The sequence below is a fragment of the Girardinichthys multiradiatus genome, chromosome 17, assembly GCF_021462225.1.
Source record: "Girardinichthys multiradiatus isolate DD_20200921_A chromosome 17, DD_fGirMul_XY1, whole genome shotgun sequence".
Taxonomy (NCBI): domain Eukaryota; kingdom Metazoa; phylum Chordata; class Actinopteri; order Cyprinodontiformes; family Goodeidae; genus Girardinichthys; species Girardinichthys multiradiatus.
Genome location: NC_061809.1, coordinates 18,570,252 through 18,590,384, shown reverse-complemented (window position 1 = coordinate 18,590,384; position 20,133 = coordinate 18,570,252). Strand labels below are relative to the sequence as shown.

Genomic DNA, 20,133 nt, shown 5'->3' with positions numbered 1-20,133 from the left:
TGGGTGAGATCAGCTGGCATGTCTGCCCCAGGTATTTGAATCAGGTCACCATTGTCCAATATGTTTTTGATAAAAATATATATTGATTCTAATATGGGAGTGTCATCCCCCACTGGATAAATGTACTTGAATTAAAGGTTGAATTGCACCACTGCAACAAAAGATGCATCTATTGTAGGACTTTTTACAGATCTTTACAAGGGGTACCAACATATTTTAAAATCTTTTAACAACATATCTTTGTCATATTTTAAGTGATTATTACAATTAATCGGCATATTAGGGAGATAAAAATGTTCAGAAGGTTCAGGCTTATAATGAAGTAAATACAATCCCAGATGATTGTGTCATTATCGATTAAATGAGCTAATTGGAAGCAATCTATTAAAAACTAATTACACACCTAATGCTTTTTATAGAAATTAACATAAGAAAGAGGCCATAAAACAAGCGATTGCTGCTGATCTGTAAGGTATTAAATTATGTTAGATTTGTTTCTGTTCAAGAAGTTTTCACACTATGTCACATGTGTCATGTTTGTATTATTTGTGGTTGTAGTTACTCAAAATTAAGAGTTAAGAAGTAGAAAATTATTTTTAGGTTCCGATACATAATATTAAAACATAGAAATAGCATATATACTGCATATAGCATATATACTGTCAGGATCCAGGTTTGTGTGTGTTTGTGTTTTTTGCTACATGTGCTCATTCTCAGGTGGTGCTGGATCTCTCAGGTGTGTCTGGTCAAGTCTATGCTTCATTCTTCGACCTTTGATTAACTTTGTTTTTGTTCTTCTGCAGATTTTGAAAGCCTATGCTTTGGATCTATGTCACTGAGTTTCTGACTTCGTTTTTGGAAGCTATTCTGGATGATCAAGCCTGTCTACGTTTTGAGGAGTGCATATCCTATCTTCTGTCTTCGCTTGGATTCGCATCAAGCTGGCAGCTTTCCTGCTCTCTACGTCTCCTGAGCCAAGCCACAAGCGTACCCTGTCCACCCTCCAACGTAAGCCACCGCACATCGAACTAATACCTTTGCTCCAAGCTCACACTGAACAGCACCAAGTGAACTCTCTACGGATATTCCTGCCTAAGACCTGGATCCTGAAACTCATTGCCCCTGGCAACCTGACCACCATTACCCAGTAAGCTGATCTCTGCATCTTGTTAATCATTTATTTTTAGTTTCGTTTATTCCTTTCATTACCTGTACTCATCCATTCTCTTCACTTCTCTCCCTACAGTGAGATTCTCGTCAGTTTCGTTCCTGTTTATGTTTTTTTCAATAAAACAGTCTTTATTTTACTTTCTTCTCCTGAGTGTTCTCTGTATGTAGGTCAGAGCTATTTCGAATAAAATGACATATACATTAAAGCATGGCTACAGAGCATAATTATGTCAACTGTTTCAATTTATTTTTTATTTATAAAAAGGGTTAAAGAGGGAAAAAAGACAAAAAACCTAAGCAAATAATCAAGGAAAATAGTAAAAATGGGAAGAAAAATGATCGTCTCGGCCACTCACCAGCATCTATAGTACCAGATACCCTCCTCTTCCTCTCTCTTGACTTCACAGCCCATCCCTTATGGGAATCTAAAGTCAGAAATACATTTAATCAGAAGTTGAACATTGCGCTGAACTCGACCATCAAAGACTACCACATAACCACTCTACCTAATGAGTGCCAGCGGCATTTTGAACTCATTTGAATGCCGTATGAGGGTGTCATGGAGCGTCCTTTCATTTATTTTTCAACTTTGTTATGCAAACTTTAAACTTTAACCTTTCTGGGGGGAACACAGCTAACATTTATGCTTTTGAAGAAACCTTCAAACATCATAACAAGCATTCAAATTGTTGAAAAAAAACTAAAAAGACAACGGTGAAGGTTGTAGCACCGAGGGGAACAAAACCTCACTAATTTATGCATTTATTATATTCACAAAGTGAAGATTTCAAAATCAATTGTTAGGAGGTGGTTTAAAATTTTGTTTTATTACATTAAAACAACTCACTCATTAAAGTGCAAGTACAACAAAAAATAAAATTCACTTCTCAAAAATGGCCTTGACCTCAGCCCAAGCATTACACTGGTTTTATTTTGCACTGTCAGTCAGTCAGTCATTTTCTACCGCTTATTCCATAGTGGGTCACGGGGGAGCTGGTGCCTATCTCCAGCAGTCTATGGGCGAGAGGCGGGGTACACCCTGGACAGGTCGCCAGTCCATCGCAGGGCAACACACAAACAACCATGCACACACTCATTCATACACCTAAGGGCAATTTAGAGTGACCAATTAACCTAACTGGCATGTCTTTGGACTGTGGGAGGAAGCCGGAGTACCCGGTGAGAACCCACGCTTGCACGGGGAGAACATGCAAACTCCATGCAGAAAGACCCCCGGCCGGGAATCGAACCCAGGAGCTTCTTGCTGCAAGGCAACAGTGCTACCAACTGCGCCACCGTGCAGCCCTTTATTTATTTTATTTACTTATTTATTTTGCACTGGATGATTTTAAACCCTTGAATCACTGCAGTCACACAGGTGAGACTCAGGTCAAGATTTTGCCCAAGTGAGGTGATTTCATTGCTGTAAGTTAATTTATCTGTAAAACAAAGAAAGAACAATGGGAACAAACAACAAAATAGCAGTTTTTATGCATTTCTTTTATTATCTCCAAACTACCATGAACATATTGGTCGAATGTATTAAATGTTGAACATCTATCAATGTGAATATAATCCTATAAGTGCACATTGATGTCTGTTAGTTTTTGCCTAAAGCAGAAGGTGATTTCTGGCTGTTGTTCACTAATTAGCTCCATCGAGTGTGACTCGATGGTAAAAACTGTATGTTTACATTAGTGGAACCTTAATTTAAAAGTAACTTCAGCAATCTAGTCACTCGTTATGTTAAAAATGTAATTCTTTATTGCATGTCTTGCACCTGTGTTTGAGTTATTGCCAGTTCAGAGATGAATATTTAGGATTAGAGGGGGATTATGAAATGCAAAAAAGATGCTTTTAGGGACTTGAACCAATGATACTGCAAATATACTGCAAATGATACGGCGCTGTACATACGGAAAAACATTACAATGATACAGAAAATCAAACAACAGAGGTAATTAATAAATAAATAAAGAGAATAGAATGATGGATAAGAAAATGAAAGGAAAATTGGATTGAAAACATAACTAATAATGTTTAGATGGCACAGTCAAAGGCCATTCTAAACAAATAGGTTTTTAATCTTGATTTAAAGCAACTTAGGGTTTTGGTGCTTTTACAGTTTTCTGGGAGTTTATTACAGATTATTGGAGCATAAGAACTAAAAGCTGCTTCTCCATGTTTGGTTCTGGTTCTGGGTAAGCAGAGTAGATTTGAGCTTGAAGACCTGAGAGGTCTGGGTGGTTGATACACGGACAACAAGTCTGTAATGTATTTTGGTGCTAAGCCATTCAGTGATTTATAGACTAACAGAAGTATTTTAAAGTCTATTCTCTGAGCTACAGGGAGCCAGTGTAAGGACTTTAGAACCGGGGAAATGTGCTCCACTTTCTTAGTTCTAGTGAGGATGTGGGCAGCAGCGTTCTGGATCAACTGCAGCTGTCTGATTGACTTTTTAGGCAGACCTGTGAAGACACCGTTGCAGTAATCAATTCTACTAAAGATGAACGCATGAATTACTTTTTCAAGGTCCTGCTGAGACATTAGTCCTTTAATCCTGGAGATGTTCTTTAGGTGATAGAAGGCCGACCTTGTTACTGTCTTTATGTGCCTCTGAAGGTTCAGGTCTGAGTCCATCACTACAACCAGGTTTCGAGCCTGACTGGTGGTTTCTAGCTGTATTAACTGAAGCTGTGTGCTAACTTTTAAACGCTCTTCCTTTGGTCCAAAGATCATTACCTTAGTTTTGTTTTGATTCAGCTGATGAAAATTTTGGCCCATCCATGCATTGATTTCTTCTAAGCATTTACCCAGCGCTTGAATGGGTTCATGGTCACCTGGTGACATCGTAACGTATAGCTGTGTGTCGTCTGCATAGTTATGATAACTTACGTTGTTGTTTTTTAAAATCTGAGTTAAGGGGAGCATGTAGATATTGAATAGGAGGGGCCCTAAGATGGATCCTTGGGGAACGTCACATTTGATTTTTGTGGTTTCTGATGTAAAGTTACCTACTGATACAAAAAAGTCCATGTCCTTCAAGTAGGATTTGAACAGTTCTTTGTAAGATGATCAAAGCCTGCTTTGAGGTTCTGGACAACTTGATCCCTGACCTTTCTGTTGTGTTTTTTGTACTTCATGATGCTATTTGCTCACTAATGTTCCTCTGAGGCCTTTATGGAAAGCTCCATTTATGAGATTAAATTACACATAAGTGAACTCTAATTTTCTAATCAGATGACCCCTGAAGGCATTATTTGCAGTGCATTTCAATTAAGGGCATAAGTGTAAAGGGGGCCAAATCCAACTGCTAGGCACATTTGTCAGATTTATTGTATCGACCGTAAAAGAAAAATTGAAAACCATGCATTATTTTATTTTCCTTTCACAATTACGTTCTAGTTTGCTTTGGTCCCTCAAGTGCCCTCAATCATAAACAGACTCTCTAGTAGCACAACTTTACATTTGGACTATTATAATGAAAGGATTCAATCAAAACTGCGAAGCTAAGTAAGTGCTGCTTTTCTCCAAGTCTTTTTCTACACACCCAAGACAGAAAAAAAAAACAAAATCAGACAAAACTTTGTGTCAGACAGATTAAATATTTTTTTTTATCAATATTTACATATTTATAAAGGCTTTAGTTTCAAATAAAATATGGAAAATCAAAGGCTACCCTAAAAGCCAGATAGCGTCCAGCATTTAAAATTTAATGTAAACAGCATTTTATTGGCCTAATGCTATTAAGAAAAATTCTGTCACATTTATTTTTTCTTTTAGCTTTTATGATAATTAACATCCCACCTGGATTACAGTTTTAACCACAAATCATTTCTATTTTTCCTTTAGTTTGTTTACACTAACAGATTCCCAGCAGAAGAAAAACTGCAACAGCCAGAACTAAAACATCTTATCTTTAAAATTAAAAGCTAAGAGCTTTTGGCTGAAGAAATTTCCACTTATTTCATTCTAATGTTTACAAGTGTCTACCCTCTTTTTAACTTTTTTAATGTTTTTTTATGTGTTATGCTCAATCTGAGACTGACAGAATATTACTTTATTAATAGCTTGTTTTATGTCCAATGTCGTTTAGCATTTATGGTGATAATATTGTATATTTACAAATAATGTTTTCAAAGAAAAAAAATGCCTCACAGCTGATGTGTTCCATCCCTCTATTTTCCACTGTTTGGGTTGGTAATACGTTCACACTACCTGCTTGCTTCCTGATTCGATTTGATTCACTGAGACTGAAGTCAGGTTCCCTTCACACACATTTACAGACTCGTTTACCCCTTCTCCCAACTAAGGACTATTTAAAGCATTCTTCTCTTGTCCATATCAATATCTCTGTTTAAAGTTTTAGACAAAAAACACAATCAAAGTCCTACACAGTGAGTCCTTAACTCACTGTGTAGCACACCCCTCCGGTCCCTCTTTACTTTGTGCTGCTCGTTTTGTCCAGCCATTCCTCCAGTTCGTTTCCCTCAGGGCTTCAGTATCCCACTTCCCTCACGCTGTAACTCATCTGTTAACTAAGTCACCTGTTACCAAACCAATCATCACTCTTCCCATCATTCAATGCCATGCAAAAGTAGAACTTTTCAAATTTTATCACCAGTCACACACTTCAGTTTGTTCAACTGAGATTTTATGTGACAGACCAACACAAGCACATAATTATGAAGTACAAACAAAAGTAATACATGGTTTTATCACATCCCTAAAACCTACATTAAACGTTGTGGTTGAGTTGTGATAAGAAGTGAAAAAGTTGTGCTTCTGAAAGGCACTGTGTGGTGGGAGGAGTGAAGACTAAATTGGTAGCAGTGGGTTGATCAACAGATGAGTTACAGCTGTAAATCCACAAGATTTGAAAAAGTTCTAAGCAATATGAATACTTTTGCAAGAAACTGCTATTACCCTTCAGTCCTTTGTCAGATAATTGTGCTTTTTTTTGGGGGGCTTTTGCTGTAGCCAGTATTGCCGACTGTTTTTAAAATTACTTTATACTCTATACTATACTATACTTTATAATGAATTTTTGTGTTCATCTATTAAATATTTCAATTTGCTCCTCTCTGCTCTGCCGGCCTGCATCCCTTTTCCAACTGTTTCAAGAAGAACTACATTTAATAAGTATTTTCCGTTATCAGAACACGTCAGAGCGCACTAATGATACAATTTGCTACAAAATCTCAGATGGAAAAGGAACCACAGAGGGGACGTTTTAAATGTCCACCACACAGCTGCTTCACATAAGTTTGAGTTGTGTGCTCATTTAGTCCCACATTTGGTCACACTGTCGCTGAGCAATCTGTGTGCTTGGCCAGGGGGTGCAAATCTGCTGACATTTGTGTTGCAGCTTTTTCTTACCAGTGTGGTTTAGTGAGGTCCTAGCTTCTTCAAGATTCAGGGGAGAAGGACTTGTCATTTTTTTCATGTTGGTGTTAGATTCTTCTTTTTGAATATTATGTTGCATCCGTTCTTCTTGATGTTCATTAGCAGTCGGGATGGCTATTGCTAAGTCTTTTAGCTTACTGGTAGTTTTGGTCCCAGCAATATATGATGCATCTGGATCCACAGACTTCACCATGAATTTGTATTCCAGCCCTGCAAAAACCCAAACACAGAAATAAAATGCAGAATTTATACACCTAAAAAAGAAAAAAAACATACAAAACTGAAAAAAGTTTTTGAATTTAATTTGCATGTTAACAATTTTTTTTTACCTGAACATCTCTAAACATGTTGTATAGAAAAATGTGTGTATAACACACAAGTTGACAATAAAATATTAGACTTTGTGTGTCTTTTACATCCAGCAAATGTTTTGAGGAGGTGTCCCTCCTAATTGTAGTCTCGTGTTTGTGAATGGCTTTACTGTTACTGGCACCATGGTGTGTGTTCCTCTGAGAGAACATAACAGATGGCTCAACACACAGGGGTGCCATATTGCTGCCACAGGAGCTTGACAGCAAAAAAGCCACACGCGTACAACATACACGCAAAGACATTGTCAGAATATGCAGGCATCCCTGAAAGAACATGTTTATTCAGTTTTGGACAAAAAGCAGAGAAAAGTAAATTGATAAAATATGTCTTCAAAACCCTGCAACCTCTTACCACACTTTTCTAACACCTCCTGGTTGACGAGCTCCTTCACTTCTTCAGCCTTCACACAGAGAAATACAGCATTTCAGATGCCAGTTTTTCAGAACGGTTTAAAACATTTATGAATGGAAATATTCAGTTGACATACTGATAGTCCAGGCTCTCCCTTTTCCCCTTTTGCTCCTTCCATACCCTCTGTACCCTAGTGGAAATAAAACAGCTGCTCATCACCTAAACTTAAGCCAACCTTTCACGGCTGTTTTGGACATGTCAAAAAATTCAGTGGAATGAGCATCGCAACTTGGACAAATCACATATCCTCTGCATAGATGCCAATGTTATATTTCATAATACTAAACACAAATGTCCTAGCTTTAACCAGTTAATACAATTATTTAATCTCGTCCTACAAGATTATTGCAGATGCTCTGTCTGTGTGCCTGCCTGGATACTGAGAGCTTGAAGTGACTTACACTGCAGGAGATTTGACTCTATTTTCTGATTTATACAGCTAATAATAATGACGTGACCACTGGAGGGTGATCATACACTGTGCTATACAGCACTGAACTTTTAGCCCGAGGTGGTCAAACAAATATTAAGCTTTGTAAAAAAATGGGACAAGGACATCATGGAAAAAGGTAACTTAGTCAGTCCAGATGAAGTAGCACCCAGTAAATTTTAAACCCTCTATCTCATTATTTATGCACTGCTCTTGCAAAGAATATTTATGTACATTAATGTGAGAGCAATGAACCAGTCATCTCATGCTAGGGTAGGCAGGAGCTCTGACTCTTATGATGAAGAGCACATTCACATGTGTTGTGAATTGGCGCTATATAAATAAAATTGAATTGAATTGAATTGAATTGAATTGAAAAGATTCACTCAGCTCAGGATACAGAATACTGGAACTGCCCTACCTGCCAGGGAAGTTGGTATTTTTTTGTCGACATATGTGACAAGATGAGAAATAGAGTAATCGTGACTTTACATGTCACAGAGGTCTAGACAAATGGGAATTTTCTTAATTATGACAATTAGCCACTGAATTTGAACAAATTTCAAATACCTCTTAGAAATACAACACAGTATAACTCAGTTGTTGTTCTGAATTATCTAAGTTTGTGAAGTGTCAGAATAAAGAATTGATATGAAGTATGAAATATCTACGTAGAATAGATGTTTACAATCATTCCAGCTACTAAATCACAAAATAGCAGGAGATACTTATGACCTCTACTACCACTAGCTAAGTATAAAAGCACTGCACATACATCAATTAAAACAATGTTCTATCAACAACATGAACAGCTATCATAAACGCACTGCTAATTTTTAAAATGTATGAAGACTTTTTGTAAAATAGAAAAACAAAAGTTATTTGCAATCACCGGAGAATGTTTTATTTTTTTATTTCACTTTTTAAAAGGCATCTCTAGAGCCCATGCGGAATATTGCCCAAAGCTGGGTCTGAACCACTGGCATAAGCAAAGAATAAGGAAGTGTTCAACTATAAATCTCACAGTTTCTCCTCGTAGTCCTTGGGTTCCTGGGACCCCCCTCTGACATGGCTTCGATTTGCCTCTCCTGCCCCTCTCACCCTGTTTAACAAAAGTACAGAGAAGAAAACATATCTTTTAAAACAACACCTCCCTGCAAGCAAAAACAATGGTATTACAACCCGTCAAATGCATCACTTTTACACACTATGAAAGACAGATCTGATAGGTGCATCCTTGGAATATCCTCATTAGTACTTTCAAGCCACTCTCTGTTAACATGGAAAGTCCGGTAATTGTTGCTGAAAGGATGTAATTGAGTAAGATATTACTTGAAGGCTGCAGACAAGAATAGACCTCAGTGTGTGTGTGTGTGCATGTGTATGTGTTAATTTGGGACATGTCTCCGCTGTCTTCAGAGCCCCAGCACTCAGAGCACATGCTGTCGTTCTCTCACGAAGGCACGATGATGACTGTAATCAAGCTCTGCTCGTCCCCATCATCGTGACACATATTCAGTCCACCCCTGTTGGGATTTTACATGAAGTGGAGAAATTTTGTTGGGAATAAGAATATTTGAAAGACAGTCTGTTTGGCCACAATATTCCAATAATACTTTGTTGGACTGTTTTTTAGGCAGACTTTACAATTTCCTTTGACTAGTCATGAGTAAACATTTAAGAATATGCACCTGAAAATTTCATTAGATAACATTATTCTTGATATTAACTCTGTACTCACATTATCTATTTCCTAAACCCTTTAATTTAACCACACAGTTTAATAACTTACCGTTCAAGCAATTTATTCAATTTTTTGTGTTGTCAATTTACAATGCTGCTACTAAGAAACAAATCAAGTATGCTAGTCCCAGACATACAGTGTGTTACAAACTCATTGATACCCTAGAAATGGTGTGTGTATGTAATCATCCCCCTTTACTCTCATACACTTAAATAATATCCATTGCAACCAATTGGTTTCACAAATCACCAAGTTGCAGAAAATGAAAAGAGTATAGCACAACTGCAAAATTACCAAGACATGGTCGTCTACCTGAACTAACAGTCTGGGCAAGGAAAACATTGGTGGTCAAGTTGGAGGATTTGTCAGCAAGACAACTGGTTGGGTATCTACAAATCTGGGCTTTATGGAGGAGTGGCAAGAAGAAAACCATTAAAGGGAAGTTATAAAGAATCCTGTTTGCAGATTGCCACAAGCCATGGTGGGAACACTGAGAATGTGTGAAACAAAGTACTTTAGTCAGATTATCCGACTAAAGCCTGAGACACATTACACGACAATTCACTCATCACAGATTTTTAAAAGACTAGGTGTTTACACTAAGACTGTTTTTTGTTTCATGACAAAGACTAGGGAATCACACACTTAAGAACTTCCTGCTACTAGGTCCCAGAGTAAAGTATTTATCAGATCAACTAAAGCCAACTGAGTGCATCAAACTCTCATGAAAATTGTCACAAGAGTGTGATTTGGATAGTGTTGACTTTGTCCTTTGTAAATAAGGCTCATAACCTTTATGTTCAGTGTATGAATGAGTTGATTTGTTTCACTAAGGCCTTTTATTATTTACTGTTTTTAGTCTTAAATATTGGAGTGTCTATGTGTTGTTTTTTTGTTTCGTTTTTAATCACTACATATTGTAATTAGTTAGGTTATAATTTGTACTATACCCAGTTGTATATTTATGTTCATAATGCTGTATAGTTACAAGTAAAGAAAAAAAAAAGTCGTCTCACAGCTGTTGCCATGTCCCAGCGTCTCTATTTCATTGACTGCCAGCAACACAGGATGGAGTTTAGTTGGTAATCAGTTCACATTACCATACTGTATCCTGATCCACCTAAAATAATTCTAACGCTTCTGTTTGACTGCAACTAAGGTTGGGTCATTTCCCTTTCACTTGGAGAGTCTGGTCTTTGTCCTATCTCACCATAACAAATTTTGTGCCAACCTGTCCGGCTGACTAAGTGCGACTAGTGTAGACAGAAGTAGACTTGGCTCAACTGGGAATTGTGGGTAACATCAAGCAAAAATAGTGTAGTATGTCACCAGCTTTACTTGTATAATGCTATGTGCGGAGAAAATGGACCCTGAAAATATTGTTCCCACGGTCAGTCATGCTGATGGCAGCATCATGCTGTGGGGATCCTTTCCTGCACCAGGGACAGGGAAGCTGATCAGAGTTAATGGGAAGATCACTGGAGCCACATACAAGGTAATCATAGAAGAAAATCTATTAGAGGCTGTAAAATGCTCAAGAATGGAACAGAACTATTAAGTTTAAACATAAACTTTAAACATACTAGAACTTTAAACATAATGCCCGGATAAAAATGGAACAGTCAGAGCATTTTCATGTGTTAGAATTTCAAAGTCCAGACCTAATGCCAGTGACCTTTGATTACTCAAATGAAAAACTTACATCATTCTGAAACGGATATTACCACGTGGGCTCAGGAACACTTCAGTAAACCATAGTCAGTTAACACAGTTTGTCGCTAGATCAACAAGTGCAAATTAAAACTCTACAATGCAAAGTGCAATCCATACTTCCCAGAAATGCTGCTGGCTTCTTTGTGCCTGAGCTCATCTAAGATGGACTGACGCAAAGTCGAAAAGTGTGCTGTGGTTTGAAAAATCCAAATTTCAAATTGTTTTAGGAAATTACTGAGTCATGTCCTCTGGGACAAAGAGGAAAAGGACTATCCAGATTGTCATCAGCGCTAAGTTTAAAAGCCAGCATCTGTGATAGTATGGGGGTGTGTTAGAACCCATGACATGGGAAACCTGCACATCTGTGAAGGCACCATTAATGCTAAAAGGTATATACAGGTTTTGGAGCAGCCATCTGCTTTCAGCAAGACAATGCCAAGACACATTCTGTGTTACAACAGCGTGGCTTTGTATTAAAAGAGCGTGGTTACTAGACTGGCCTGTCTGCAGTCCAGATCTGTTTCCTATGGAAAATGTGTGGGGCATTACGAAGTGCAAAATACAACAAAGGAGACCCCGGACTGTTGAGCAACTGAAGTTGTACATCAAGCAAGAATGGGAACGTATTCCACCTACAAAGCTTCAACAATTAGTGTCCTGAGTTTCCAAATGCTTATTGAGGATTGTTAAAAGGAAAGGTGATGCAATACTGTGATAAACATGGCCCTATCCCAGCTTTTATTTGGAACATGTTGCAACTATCAAATTTTAAATGAGTATTTCCAAAAAGCAATAGTTTTTATTTATGTTGTACACAATGTCCCAACTTAATTGCAATGTGTTTCTCATACAAGGTAAAAAGGCAAAAAAATCTGTCCCCTGATGTGCAAAACTAATAGAGACCTGCACAAAAGAATTGCAACTGTGAATGCTGTGAAAGTTGGTTTCAAAGTGGGTCAGGGGCTTTGAATAAAAATACACAACAATCCCCTACTACTTCGCATTTAGCATTGCTTTGTGTTTCTCTATCACATAAAATCTCAATAAAGAGCATTCATGTTTGTAGTTGTAATGCGACAAAATTAAAAAGGGTTCTTTTGCAGGAACTTAAAACAAGGACCATTATGTGGTTATGTCAAGTTATTAGTAATCAGTGCATTACCTCCTGTAGACAGAAGTCAGAGAGATTTCAGTTTAGAAAATCAGAAATATTTTTATAGAGACCATGCCATCATGTTCTCACAAAAGGGTCAGTGCAAGAATGCATTTTAGCAATCAAAAACATTCAAACTCTATATTTACTCTCTTATTTTTATTTAATTTCTTTTACTTTTCCAGTTCATTGTTGTTTACATTGTCACAAATTCCTAAATTCAAGACTTCAGAAAAAAAATGCTCTCTCTGAGGTAAAGATTGTGGTTTAGAAAATGAGAATCACAAGTGGGGCTTTTATACAAAGGCACAAAAAAGGTTTCAACTAAGGCTGGAAGACAGAGTCTTACTGATGCGAGAATTAAAATCTCAACATATACGGTCATTGAAGGTGCATATACAGTATGTTCAGCCACATTATATTTAAATTTGCTACTAGAAAGTGCCAGTTTCATGAATGAAAACCCAACCCTGCAGCCCCATGGCACAATCGGAAACTGGTATTAAGTACCTTAGGCCCCGTGTCCCCACGAGGACCTGGGGGTCCTGGTGGTCCTTCATCTCCATCTCTTCCTGGAGTTCCGAATGACCCCTTGAAGCCTGGAAACCCTGGGAAACCCGCAGCACCCTAAAATTAGGCAAAACATTTAATGTGGGATGTTTTTTCTGAGTTCAGCTGAGAAAAAAAAATACTGTTCTTCAACATTACTAATATAATACAGGTCCTTCTCAAAATATTAGCATACTGTGATAAAGTTCATTATTTTCCATAATGTCATGATGAAAATTTAACATTCATATATTTTAGATTCATTGCACACTAACTAAAATATTTCAGGTCTTTTATTGTCTTAATACAGATGATTGTGGCATACAGCTCATAAAAACCCAAAATTCCTATCTCACAAAATTAGCTTATTTCATCCAACCAACAAAAGAAAAGTGTTTTTAATACAAAAAACGTCAACCTTCAAATAATCATGTACAGTTATGCACTCAATACTTGGTCGGGAATCCTTTGGCAGAAATTACTGCTTCAATGCGGCGTGGCATGGAGCCAATCAGCCTGTGGCACTGCTGAGGTCTTATGGAGGCCCAGGATGCTTCGATAGCGGCCTTTAGCTCATCCAGAGTGTTGGGTCTTGAGTCTCTCAACGTTCTCTTCACAATATCCCACAGATTCTCTATGGGGTTCAGGTCAGGAGAGTTGGCAGGCCAATTGAGCACAGTGATACCATGGTCAGTAAACCATTTACCAGTGGTTTTGGCACTGTGAGCGGATGCCAGGCCGTGCTGAAAAATGAAATCTTCCTCTCCATAAAGCTTTTCAGCAGATGGAAGCATGAAGTGCTCCAAAACCTCCTGATAGCTAGCTGCATTGACCCTGCCCTTGATAAAACACAGTGGACCAACACCAGCAGCTGACACGGCACCCCAGACCATCACTGACTGTGGGTACTTGACACTGGACTTCTGGCATTTTGGCATTTCCTTCTCCCCAGTCTTCCTCCAGACTCTGGCACCTTGATTTCCGAATGACATGCAGAATTTGCTTTCATCCGAAAAAAGTACTTTGGACCACTGAGCAACAGTCCAGTGCTGCTTCTCTGTAGCCCAGGTCAGGCGCTTCTGCCGCTGTTTCTGGTTCAAAAGTGGCTTGACCTGGGGAATGCGGCACCTGTAGCCCATTTCCTGCACACGCCTGTGCACGGTGGCTCTGGATGTTTCTACTCCAGACTCAGTCCACTGCTTCCGCAGGTCACCCAAGGTCTGGAATCGGCCCTTCTCCACAATCTTCTTCAGGGTCCGGTCACCTCTTCTCGTTGTGCAGCGTTTTCTGCCACACTTTTTCCTTCCCACAGACTTCCCACTGAGGTGCCTTGATACAGCACTCTGGGAACAGCCTATTCGTTCAGAAATTTCTTTCTGTGTCTTACCCTCTTGCTTGAGGGTGTCAATAGTGGCCTTCTGGACAGCAGTCAGGTCGGCAGTCTTACCCATGATTGGGGTTTTGAGTGATGAACCAGGCTGGGAGTTTTAAAGGCCTCAGGAATCTTTTGCAGGTGTTTAGAGTTAACTCGTTGATTCAGATGATTAGGTTCATAGCTCGTTTAGAGACCCTTTTAATGATATGCTAATTTTGTGAGATAGAAATTTTGTGTTTTCATGAGCTGTATGCCACAATCATCCGTATTAAGACAATAAAAGACCTGAAATATTTCAGTTAGTTTGCAATGAATCTAAAATATATGAATGTTAAATTTTCATCATTACTTTATGGAAAATAATGAACTTTATCACAATATGCTAATATTTTGAGAAGGACCTGTACATTATACTATATAAAACTATAAATATGTATCTAGTGTGACATTACATGCAATTTACAAACCTTATCCCCTTTTTCTCCTGGATCACCGTCACCACCATTGGTCCCACCTTCTCCTTGATCACCCTATGATTTTATACATATTGTATAATGTGAGTGAGTATATGTCCCTGGTAGATATGAATGGAAATACGTGTGCATTTGTATGTTCACCTTGCGCCCCGTGAGTCCATTAAGTCCTGGTAAACCTGCACTGCCAGGTACACCTGGATCTCCCTATTTAGTAGAAAAAATATACAATGCCTTGCAAAAAAACCTTTTTTGCATTTCGTAATGTTACAACCACAAACTCCACTGTATTTTATTGGGATTTGATGTGATAAATCGACAAACGTAGTGCATAATGTTACCTTGAAGGTAAGAGACATACGGTTTTAAACCATATATGGCATTCAGCTCCACCAAATTAATGTTTATCAGAACCACCTTTGCTGCAATTAGTGCTGCAAGTCTTTTGGTGCATGTGTTTACCAGCTTTGTACATTTGTAGGCAAAATGTTTCTCTCACAATTCTTTTCAAAATACTTATGGCTCAGATTAATATTCAAATTTTGCCACAAATTTCCAATTTGATTTAGGTCTTGACCTCGACTGTTTTTGCCATTCTAAATCCTGAAGATGCCTTAATCTAAACATTTCTATTGCAGTTCTGGATATATGTTTATGGCCATTGTCCTGCTGGAAAGTAAACCTCAGTTCCTGTCTTGAGGGGGTTGACTTGGACCAGGTTCTTTGACCATGCTGAAAAAACTCATCATCCCCACAGCATGATGCTGCCACCACCATGCGATAAAGTCCTACTGGCTGTACATCACACAAGGCTGAAAACTAAGGGTTATAGAGCTTTTGCAACAGTAGCTCCCCGACTCTGGAACTCTATCCCCTTGTGTATAAGGACTGCGGATTCGGTGGTGTCTTTTAAAAAACAGCTAAAAACTCGTGTTTTTAGGCTTGCGTTTGGTTAGTTTATTTTTGATTTTATCTTATCTTCTTCTATTTTACATATATAAATATATTATTCCAATTGTATTTTGTATTAGTGTTGTGAAGCACTTTGTGACCTGTGTCTTGAGAGATGCTATATAAATAAAATTTTACTTACTTACTTACTTACCATGTTTCACCATAGGAGTGGCATGTTCAGGGTGCTCGTTGTCTGCTTGTGGCAAATTGAAAATCTTTCATAAAGGCCAGATTTGTTTTGTTGAAATAGTCTAATGAGCTGTACATTTCACCATAGGTCTTTTGGCTGCATCTAATTTATTCTCACCTTGACCATGCCTATCATGTTTGACTGACGTCCAAGTCTTGCTGGGGTTGTAGTTCAGCTATATTATTTACTTTTTTGAATAATGGGCTTCAAGAGGTGTTAAAAACCTAACTCTGCTTTAAACATACCCATAGCTTTATTGCCTACCTGTCTTATGTGTTCCTTGGTCTTTATGTTGCTGTTTTTTCACTAATGTTCTCTCACAAACCCCTGACGCCTCTACACAATAGCTGTATTAAAATGCTATTTAGATTAATTCTTAAGGACATTAGTCACATTGGACTTTATTTAGGGATATCAATGTAAAGAGGGGTAAATACATATGCAAGGCACACTTTTCATATTTTTATTTGTGAAAGACTTGGTAAACTATGAAACATATTCCTTCTGTCGCAAAGTTATACACTAATATGTTTTGTTCTATCACATACAATCCCAATAAAATACAATAAAGTTTCTATTTGTAGTGGCAAATGTGGCATGAAAAGTTTTGCTGGGTATTGTAGATATGAATTCATATGACATAATTAACCATCTTTAATATCAGGAGAGTCTAACATGAGGCTCACCTTCTCACCGTCTAAGCCAGGATTACCAGTGCGCCCAGAGAAACCTCTGAAACCCTGTGAAAGAAGGATACACATTTGCCAACTCAATCATACCCTAGAACAGAAAAAAGAAATAATAAATTGGACAACAGAAAGAATGTCAAAACCTTTTCTCCCCTTTCCCCCCTTTCTCCAGGTAAACCAGGTTTTCCCGCATCGCCCTGTGAAAAACCCATGAATCAGAAACACAACAATAAAAAGAAGCTTTCGTACAAAAAACACTGTGCTTATATCAAACCTTTAAACCATGCAATGCACTTTGTTAAAATTGTAAGACAAACACCTCACTCTTTTGTTTGTGTAAAGAGAACTGCAGTGTATAAAAATGACCAACACATTACTTGTGCATTTGCAAAATTCTAACCATTCAGCATGCTAAAATGTTATTTCTAATCCCATGGAGACAATTTCAAGGACCCTTAAAATTCTTTAATAATCACCAAAACTCAACAATGTTCAAGCAGACTGAACAAAACTAGATTTAGCAAGATTTACCAAACCGTTTCAGACAAAGAGGAAACAAAGCAATAAAACTGTACATGATGAGAACAGACATTAATTCATTTAAACAAACGTGCAAGAGGACAAGCTAGCAATGGTGAGAATCAGATAGAGAACAGAAAATTGGTTTGTGTACTGTGAAAACCAACAAATAAAAACAATAACTGGGTGGCAAACAGTCAAAAGGAAACCAGGTGTGACAGTGCAAAAGTAAACAAGGAAAATGGTCTAAAAATTCAATGAAACCTTATTTACATAACAATGCAAATTCTAAGCCACCACCTTGAAATCCTAACATAAATTTCAAGATAGTGTAAGTGTAACCGTTTTAATGAGGTTTATTACTCTAGTTGTGTTTCAGGGTACCTGATTGCCCTTCATCCCTTGAAGACCAACATCTCCTTTGTCCCCTTTGTCCCCATCCTTTCCATGCTCTCCATTGCGCCCCTAAAATTGAATCAAATTGGAATTGCTGCATGTTAACGCTTAACAATTAAAGGCTTAATATTAGATTCAACATAAAATACAGTGGGTAAAATACGTATTGATTACGTCAACTTTTTTCTAAATTTGTCTATTTCTAATATTTCTATTGACATGAAATTCACACTAGATCCTAGTAACCTAAATAATCCACAAATACAAAGAAATAAAAACAAATTAGTCCATACATTTGTTATCTGTAATGGTGCAGGGAATGACAATTGAATATGCGATGAAAAGGATAGGCAAAAATGCATAGAAAGCCAAGAAACCAGCTGAAATCTGTCAGTATTTAGAAAGTAGTCCTGCTGCTATGTGCAAATCAATATAAAGTTGATTCAATAAGAACTGAACATCATGATGTGGGCAGTCTTACAGCATATGGTAGAGGCAGACTTTATGGAACTGAAACAAGGATAAATGAAGAAATGTACTAGGTCATTCTAAAAAAAGAATAAGAATAGTTGCTTCAGGCACTGTTAAGTTGTCATTACCATAAAAGGCTTTTCCAAAAAGTATTTAATAAATTTCTGAAAGCATGTTCAATACTTCACTTTGTCATTCTATTGTTTACCCATTAATTCTAAAGTGGACTAATTTGCTTCGATTTATTTCTGTGTGGATTAGTTGGGTTATTGCCAACATCCGATGTGAATTTTTGCTCTATTAGAAATATGAAAACCATTGATGTGATCAATACTTATTTTACTTATTTTACCCTCTCAAGATTTAGAAATTACTATTGCTTTACCATTACTCCATTCAACCCCGGCTCTCCAGGTTCCCCCTATAGAAAATTGTGACCATCTTTATCACAGGGCTGTCAAATAATATTACATATTGCATCTCATGTTGCTGCATGTCATTCTTACTTTCTGGCCTACCGGTCCTCGTGCTCCAAATCTTCCCAGTGCACCTTTAGTGCCTGCATCCCCTTTAAGGCCCTGATCAAATTGATGAAAAATGCTTCGATTTTATGTGACAAATAGCAGTTCAGTTATAGGCATAGACAAGATGACTTACAGTGCCTTTACTTTCAGTGCAGCAAACTCACTCCAGAAGTTCAGTGAGGATCTCTGAATGATCCAATGTTGTCCCAAATGACTGATGATGATAAATAGAATCCACCTGTGTGTAATCAAGTCTCCGTATAAATGCACCTGCTCTGTGATAGTCTCAGGGTTCTGTTCAAAGTGCAGAGAGCATCATGAAGACCAAGGAACACACCAGGCAGGTCCGAGATACTGTTGTGGAGAAGTTTAAAGCCGGATTTGGATACAAAAAGATTTCCCAAGCTTTAAACATCCCAAGGAGCACTGTGCAAGCAATCATATTGAAATGGAAGGAGTATCAGACCACTGCAAATCTACCAAGACCCGGACGTCCCTCTAAACTCTCATCTCGAACAAGGGGAAGACTGATCAGAGATGCAGCCAAGAGGCCCATGATCACTCTGGATGAACTGCAGAGATCTACAGCTGAGGTGGGGGAGTCTGTCCATAGGACAACAATCAGTCGTACACTGCACAAATCTGGCCTTTATGGAAGAGTGGCAAGAAGAAAGCCATTTCTCAAAGATATCCATAAAAAGTCTCGTTTAAAGTTTGCCACAAGCCACCTGGGAGACACACCAAACATGTGGAAGAAGGTGCTCTGGTCAGATGAAACCAAAATCAAACTGTTTGGCCACAATGCGAAACGATATGTTTGGCGTAAAAGCAACACAGCTCATCACCCTGAACACAACATCCCCACTGTCAAACATGGTGGTGGCAGCATCATGGTTTGGGCCTGCTTTTCGTCAGCAGGGACAGAGAAGATAGTCAAAATTGATGGGAAGATGGATGGGGCCAAATACAGGACCATTCTGGAAGAAAACCTGTTGGAATCTTCAAGAAACCTGAGACTGGGATGGAGATGTATCTTCCAACAAGACCATGATCCAAAACATAAAGCCAAATCTACAATGGAATGGTTCACAAATAAACGTATCCAGATGTTGGAATGGCCAAGTCAAAGTCCAGACCTGAATCCAATCGAGAATCTGTGGAAAGAACTGAAGACTGCTGTTCACGAACGCTCTCCATCCAACCTCACTGAGCTCGAGCTGTTTTGCAAGGAAGAATGGGCAAGAATTTCAGTCTCTCGATGTGCAAAACTGATAGAGACATACCCCAAGCGACTTGCAGCTGTAATTGCAACAAAGGTTGGTTCTACAAAGTATTAACGCAAGGGGGCCGAATAATATTGCACGCCCCACTTTTCAGTTTTTTATTTGTTAAACAAGTTTGACACATCCAATAAATTTCATTCCACTTCGCGATTGTGTCCCATTTGTTGTTGATTCTTCACCAAAAATTTGAATTTTATATCTTTATGTTTGAAGCCTGAAATGTGGCGAGAGGTTGACCAGTTCAAGGGGGCCGAGTACTTTCGCAAGGCACTGTACATGCAAGTATGTGACCAAACTGTACAGCTTAAAAT

General features: G+C 38.2%; 1 protein-coding gene across 9 annotated transcripts in view; it reads right to left on the bottom strand.

Annotated features, from left to right (window-relative positions):
* The window catches only part of col7a1l (collagen type VII alpha 1-like), a 146,601-nt gene that overhangs the window by 1,193 nt on the left and 125,275 nt on the right, over window positions 1-20,133 (bottom strand). For all 9 annotated transcript variants that reach the window (XM_047389958.1, XM_047389959.1, XM_047389957.1 and 6 more), the window contains 13 exons: window positions 18,522-18,593; window positions 18,401-18,436; window positions 17,533-17,613; window positions 16,773-16,826; window positions 16,627-16,680; window positions 14,941-15,003; window positions 14,791-14,853; window positions 12,910-13,026; window positions 8,814-8,891; window positions 7,436-7,489; window positions 7,300-7,348; window positions 6,550-6,786; window positions 1,527-1,595 (listed from right to left, as the gene is read on the bottom strand). In XM_047389958.1, the coding sequence (XP_047245914.1) occupies window positions 1,527-1,595; window positions 6,550-6,786; window positions 7,300-7,348; window positions 7,436-7,489; window positions 8,814-8,891; window positions 12,910-13,026; window positions 14,791-14,853; window positions 14,941-15,003; window positions 16,627-16,680; window positions 16,773-16,826; window positions 17,533-17,613; window positions 18,401-18,436; window positions 18,522-18,593 (1,027 nt within the window). The remainder of the gene's footprint in view (window positions 1-1,526; window positions 1,596-6,549; window positions 6,787-7,299; window positions 7,349-7,435; window positions 7,490-8,813; window positions 8,892-12,909; window positions 13,027-14,790; window positions 14,854-14,940; window positions 15,004-16,626; window positions 16,681-16,772; window positions 16,827-17,532; window positions 17,614-18,400; window positions 18,437-18,521; window positions 18,594-20,133) is intronic.